The sequence below is a fragment of the Muscardinus avellanarius genome (assembly GCF_963383645.1).
Source record: "Muscardinus avellanarius genome assembly, chromosome: 1".
NCBI lineage: Eukaryota > Metazoa > Chordata > Mammalia > Rodentia > Gliridae > Muscardinus > Muscardinus avellanarius.
In genome coordinates this window covers 145,988,031-145,995,197 of record NC_137786.1, presented here as the reverse complement: position 1 = coordinate 145,995,197, position 7,167 = coordinate 145,988,031, and the positions used below count along the sequence as shown (strand labels likewise).

The 7,167-nt window shown below is 43.3% G+C and overlaps 1 protein-coding gene across 1 annotated transcript in view; it reads right to left on the bottom strand.

Annotated features, from left to right (window-relative positions):
• Nucleotides 1-4,348: 4,348 nt before the first annotated feature.
• Nucleotides 4,349-7,167, bottom strand: part of SLC35F2 (solute carrier family 35 member F2) — a gene marked incomplete at both ends in the record, with an annotated part of 72,238 nt that continues 69,419 nt past the window's right edge. The window contains one exon of the mRNA XM_080697293.1: nucleotides 4,349-4,537. Within this exon, the coding sequence (XP_080553419.1) occupies nucleotides 4,349-4,537 (189 nt within the window). The remainder of the gene's footprint in view (nucleotides 4,538-7,167) is intronic.

The following is a 7,167-nucleotide window of genomic DNA, read 5'->3' as shown; positions in this document are numbered from 1 at the left end:
ACTCTTCTGAGACCCCCAATTCCTTCACTGAAGACCAAGGGCAATCCCTGCTGATGATTATAGCACCCTCTCTAAAAACAAAACACTTTGAAAGGACAGTATGGAAGAACTATAAAATGAGACAATTGTTTATGTCAGAAGTCTTTGGGTTGTTAAAATTGTTAAAGCGCCACCTTCTGGGAACCACCAATAATTACATACCAATCCATCGAGAGGCTGGTTATCAGAAAGGTAAAAAAACCCCAACTCTCTGCCACAAAGAAAAACCTAATTTCAAAATAAGAGAGAGTTGGACCCTCTGGAGCAACACAAAGTAATCCAGTTTTAGGATATTATGTAGTCTTTTATTTTTATAGATTTGCATGTTTTAATGCATTTTAATCTATTGTAATCCCCTTAATGACACCTTTGAGAAGAGGCTATCACTGTTTTTGTTGTTGTTTGGTTTTTGGTGTGTGTGTGTGTGTGTGTGTGTGTGTGTGTGTGTGTATTGATAGAACAAGAGAGGGAGAGAGAAAGAGAGAAAGAGAGAGAGAGAGAGAGAGAGAGAGAGAGAGAGAGAGAGAGAGAGAGAACGAACACACGTGCCTGGGGATTGAACCCAAAGGCATTCTATATCTGAACTACATGGTCAGCCCTACTTATTATGCCTTTTTAAAAAGTGTGTGTGTGTGTGTGTGTGTGTGTGTGTGTGTGTGTGTGTTACTGGGGTTCCTGGAAACCCTTCTACCTCTGGGCTACACTCCCAGACCTATTTTTATATATTTTTTTAAATTTTGAAACAGGATCTCTTAAGCCAGCGAGGCTGGCTTCAAATCTGGTGCGATCCTCCTGTCTCCGCCTCCCAAGTGCAGGGATTACAAGCGTGCGCCACCACACGTGGCATGTTTTTTAAATTTTGAAACAGGATCTCACTAAGTTGCAGAGGGCTTCATTAAGTTGCTGAGGTTGGCTGAAAACCTGAAATCCTCCTGTCTCAGCCTCCCAAGTACTGGGATTACAGGCGTGTCCTGCCACGCTTAGCTGCTATCAGTGTTTTTAACATTTATTGTGGCTCAGAATTCATAAATAAAACTTGAAATGTTTTATTGCAAAAAATAATGAGTAAATATGGTGCTGGAAAATTCTTCTTATAATGCTACCAGTTCAGTTGCTATTTAGTAGGATTTTTAAGTGGTGTGAATAGCTACAAGAAATATTGGGGGGAAAATTAATATTGTTCTACTAGATCAAAAAAGGATTTAGAAGAGGTTCTTAAATTAAGAATACGTTGTTTCAAAAGCATTTATATGCTCTTGATTTTTAGGCTTGGGAATTAAATGTATTTAAATAAATTATCTTTATAGTATATTTTTAAATTATTATAAATGATAATACTGAGGATTGAACCCAGGGACACTATATCACTGAGCCATTACCCTAGCACTTTTTACTTTTTATTATTTATTTATTCAATTTTTCTGTGGAACTGGGAATGAAGCCCTGGGGCCTTCTACCTCCAGACTATACTCCCAGCCCTATTTTATTACCTTTTATTTGGAAACAGAGCTTTAATAAGTTGCTGAGAGCTCACTATGTTTCTGAGGCTGTCTTTGAACCTGAGATCCTCCTGTCTCAGCCTCCCAAGTATTGGGATTACAGGCATGTGCCACCATGCCTAGTTTACTTTTTTATTTTAAAACAGTCTTGCCAGCCGGGCATGGTGGCACAAGTTTGTAATCCCAGTACTTGGGAGGCTGAGACAAGGGGATCCAGGTTCATGGCCAGCTTCAGCTACTTAGTGAGGCCCTCTGAAACGTAGTAAGAACCTGTTTTAAAATGAAGAATAAAAAATCAGGCTGGGGTATAGCTCAGAAGTAGAATGCTCCTGAGTTTAATCCTCAGCACAACAAAAAACAAAACAAAAAACAGTTTTGCCAGCCAGACCTGGTGGCACACACCCGTAAATTCCAGTACTTGGAAGGCTGAAACAGGAGAAACACAGGTCCAAGGACAGCCTCCACAAGTGGTGAGACTCTCATCAACCTACTGAGACCCTGTTTCAAAAATAAAAATAGCCAGGAGTGGTGGCGCACACTTGTAATCCCTGCGCTTGGGGGTTTGAGATAGGAGGATCACATAGGTTTGAAGCCAGCCTCAGCTACTTAGCAAGGCTCTCAGCAACTTGGTGAGACCCTTTTTGCAAATAAAAGTATAAAATAGGTCTGGGAGGATAGTCCAGAGGTAGAAAAGCCCCTGGGTTCCACCCCCAGAACCACCAAAAAAATTAATAATAATAATAATAATAATAATAATAATAATAATATAAAAATAAAATAGAACTGGGGGTGTAGCTCAGAGGTAGACTAACCCTGGGTTTAATTTCCAGTACCACAAAACAAAACAGTCTTGCCACGTAGCCTGGTTAATTAGTATTTTATTATAAAAATCTATTAATAGCTGGGCATGGGAGTGCATGCCTGTAATCCTGTGCTTGGAAGGCTGGGCAGGAGGATCACAAGTTCTAGGCCAGCCTGGGCAACTTAGAAAGACCTTCTCTCACAATCAAATTCAAAAAAGGAGGGCTTAAGATATAGCTCAATGGTTGAGAACTTGCATGGTATCTGTGGATTCAATCTCCAGGGGAAGGAAGGAAGGAAGGAAGGATTGTTTTAACAGGCAGTTTGAATAGGTAGCAGAGAATAAAAGAATTTCAATCAAAAAATTAAAAAAGAGCCGGGTGTGGTGACTCATCCTTGTAATTCCAGCATTCAGGAGGCTGAGACTGGAGGAACGCAGTTTGCGGCCAGCCTCAGCTACTTAGTGAGACCCTCTGCAACTTAGTGAGACTCTGTTTTAAAAAAAAAAAAAAACAAGAATAAAAAATAGGGCGTGGGGTGTAGCTCGGAGGTCAAATGTCCCTGGGTTCCATCCCCAGACCCGCGAAAAAAAAAGTAAAAAAAAATCACTGTGGTCATTTAGGTTCCTGCAAATGACCTTCAAGCTCAGTCCGAATCCCCCTCGATCCTCTTACAGCCTCCCCAATAGGTATGCATGCCTCACCTCACAGGAGACAGAATTCTAAAAAGCTGGACACGAGAAATCTTGAATATATCAAGTCATTTAATATCTACAAAGGGAACTGGTTAACCTAAGAAAACACACAGTGGCTGACTTTCCATAAATTCAAAGTCTTTTAATAAAATGATTATTCAGCCCAATTACTTTGTTATACTTTTACAAAAAAAATTATATACAGAGTTTTCTGATAGTGTCATTCTGATGGTTGATATTATACTGATCCAACCCATTAACACTTTGTATTGAAGAAGTATTATAAAATCCCCATGGAGTTACAAACATTTGATAAGGAGCAGCACAGCATCCTCTTTTAGTAATTACGGGCTTCCAGGGCTCCAGGTTATACTATGCTGAGAAATTATTAAACTTTTTGTTTTCATTTTGATGATAATTTTCTTAAACCACTGCTTTAAAAAAAATTCTCCTTGCTATGGTAATTTGACTTCATTCTCTGAGCTGAAACTTCATGAGATCAATAGAAAATATTCCTGGGAGCCATGAGAATTTTTGTAAAAGGATAGCATCCATCCTGAGTATTTACTCAGGTCTGGGATATTCTGGAGAGTATAGTGTGGGACTTAAAATGTGGACAAGGTGTCCATGGTCACAGGCTTTGAGAGAAGTTTGCTTGGGGACCTGGAATGAAGGAGCAAAAGTGGCCAGTAAGGAGCAGGGAGCAATGGAGGATAAATACTAAAAAATAAATAAAAGAGCACAATCAGGAGAGGTTCCTAGGCTACTGCATTCAGTTTATTGCTCCCATAGTACTGCTGCTTTTATCTCGGAACTTCAGAAATGCCATGCCACCCATTTTTCAGCCATATGCTGCAATTAGTGACCAGGTATCATCTGTACCCAAAGCCCACGAGTCCTGTGGACGACTGCCTCAGCAGGACGCAAACCCAAAGCTGCCCATGGAGGACACCCTCTACAGAACTCCATGGAGCACCTGGCCCAGCCGGGACGGCCTGCCTTGAGGCCCTGCCCAGGGGCTCCCCCGGGGTGTCTCCCCATCCGGCTTCCCACACTGCCTCCAAGACCCCAGGGTGGGGTCGCCTGGGGCCTCCTCCCTCACAGAGGCCTCAACGCGCACAGACACTATCCCAGCCTCGAGTTCTACTGTATTTGGGCGTTTCTACTTTGGATACACTGTTCAGGGTTCCTTGCTGAAGTCCAGGCCTGGATGCAATCTGAGCCCAGGTGCTCACTTGCGCCCTGGTGCCCCAGGGTCCCCTCAGCAGCCCGCTCGGTGTCCTCAGGGTGGAGACAGCTGTGCGCTCTTCCGCGGCTACAGGACCGCAGGGGGCGTCTCGGGGAGCCCGCTCTCCTCCAGCTTCAGTCCCAGGTTGTCGATGCCGATGCTGGTGACCGGGGGCACGCTGCTTTCCGCGGGCTCCGCCGTGCGCGTCGGCGTGGAGCAATACACGATGAACCCCACCATGATGACCACAAAGGACAGGATGTAGAGGCCTGAAAACTGGGAGAAGCACAAGAGATGAGTGCGCCCCCGCTTACACAGCCGTGCCGCTGCCTTTGGCCGGCGGTGCCTGAGCGCGCCCTTCCCGTTATCTTTTATCTGAAAGTTGTCTAAGGAGATGCCAGTGCCCCAAACCCTCCCTCGTGCACCGGCCAACGCGTGCGCTCTCTGGCAACAGCGCCTGGCACAAGAGCCAAAGGGACCCATGGATCCTGAGGAGAAAGGGAATCTTTGCCTATTTCTGCGATGATCCAGTTGCACCCCGCCCTGCAGGCAATCCCACCACGTGGAGAAAGTAGCAGGTCGGCTTGAGTACCAGGAGAGAGCCCATTTCAGACCACATTACAATATCATTATAAAACGAACAGAGGGCCTCAGAAGAAATGTGGCCGTAGAGAGGCGACATCTGCCCAATAACCTCACAGTCTGTGCTATCCCAATAAGTTTCATTTTGTTAAGATTTATAAATTATCTTGTCTCTATTGGCAAGTGCTACATAGTAAGCTTTATGACCGACTGTGCAGATTCAGGTTTTTTATCGCTAGAAAGAGACTGCAACATCATTTTTCCTAAGAGTCTGAAACCCAAAGGACAGCCCGGTGAAGATAACCATGGGAATGGAGCCCGCAGGGGGGCTCTGCTAGCCCCTCTGCTTCCAGAATATACCCAAAATCCAAATACAGGCCAGCCATGTTGGCCCACTCCTGTAATTCAAGCACTAGAGAAGCTGAGAAGAAGATCACAAGTTCCAGGCCATCCTGAGCAACTTAGTGAGACCCTGTGTCAAAATAAAATTTTAAAAAGCTGGGGGCTTAAAAGATGGTGGTGCATGCCTATAATCTCTGTACTTGGGAGGCTGAGCCAGGAGGATGGCAGGTTTGAGGACAGCCTCAGCAAGTAGTGAGACTCATTAACCCCTGATTCCAAGTAAGAAATAAAATGGGACTAGAGGCGTAGCTTAATAGTGGAGTGCTTGCTTAGCATGCTCGAGGCCTTGAGTTCACTTCCCAGCACTGCAAGTAAGTTTATAAGTAAAACAAATACAGTACCTCCCCCCTTATCTGTGTGGAATATGTTGCAAAATTCCCAGTGAATGCCTGGAATTGCCTCATCCCTCCTCAAATGGCTAGAATTATAGGAGTGTGCTGCCATGCCCAGACTGAATTTGTTTTTAATAGGATGATAAAGCACAGAAAAAAATAACTAAAGACTAATCAAGAATGGCAACGTTAATTAGGGAAATTATGTAGCATAATCAACATTTAATTAAATGCCCAGGATCAGTTTTTTCTTTGAAACATGCAAACTCCATTCATGAATAGTCCTGCTAAACGGATTTCAAAATTAACATTGGCCAGGCATGCTGGCATATGCTTGTAAATCCAGTTCTTGGGAGGCTAAGATAGGACCACAAGTTTGAGGCCAGCCTCAGCTACTTAGCGATGCCCTCTGCAACTTAGACTCTTTTTCAAAATAAAGAATAAAAAATAAGGATGAAGATGTAGCTCAGAGGTAGCTTGCTTCTGGATTTCACCCCCAGTCTCAGAAAAGAAAAGAAAAGAAATTAAGATTGAGGACATACTATTTTATTCAAGCCAATAAATATGCTTAAATTAATTAAGATTTGCCAGGCCTGGTAGCGCACGCTTGTAATTCCTGCACTTGGGAGGCTGAGACAGGAGGATCACACAGGTTCAAAGCCAGCCTCAGCTACTGAGTGAGGCTCCCAGCAACTTGGTGAGACCCTGTTTCCAAATAAAATATAAAATAGGTCTAGGAGTATAGCCCAGAGGTAGAAAGTCTCTGGGTCCCATCAAAAATAAACCCCCAAAAATTAACTAAGATTTTACATTATGTCTAATAAGAAAAGTTTAAATTAGGGGATCACAAGTTGGGTATGGTGGCACCTTCTTGTAATCCCAGTACTTGGTAGGCTGAAACAGGAAAATTACAGGTCTTAGGCCAGCCTCAGCAACTTATTGAGGCCCTTCTCAATTTAGTGAGATTGTGTTTCAAAATAAAAAATAAAACAGGGCTGGAGGTGTATCTCAGAGGTAGAATGCCTCTGGGTTCAATCTCTAGACACACACACACACACACACACACACACACACACACACACACACACCAGGAATCAAAGAGAAAAGCAATAAGAAAATGGAATGGGCTGGGGAAGAGAAAGAAAAAGATTGGAGAAAAACACAGATGAAAAAGATACAAGAAATGGGCTTTTGTCAGGGAGATGCAAATCAAAACTACACTGAGATTCCATCTAACCCCAGTCAGAGTGGCAAGCATAAAGAAATCAAATAACAACAAATGCTGACGAGGATGTGGGGAAAGAGGAACTCTTTTACACTGTTAGTGGGAGTGCAAACTAGTTCAACCACTATGGAGATCAGTGTGGAAATTCCTAAGAAAACCGGGAATAGATCCACATGATCCAGCTCTACCACTCCTGGGTATTGTTCCAAAAGGGTTGAAATCAGAGAAATACAGCAACATATGCATACCTATGTTCATAGCAGCACAATTCGTGATAGCCAAAATATGGAACCAACCCAGATCTCCATCAACAGATGAATGGATAGCAAAACTACGGGATTATACACACAATGCAATTCTATTCA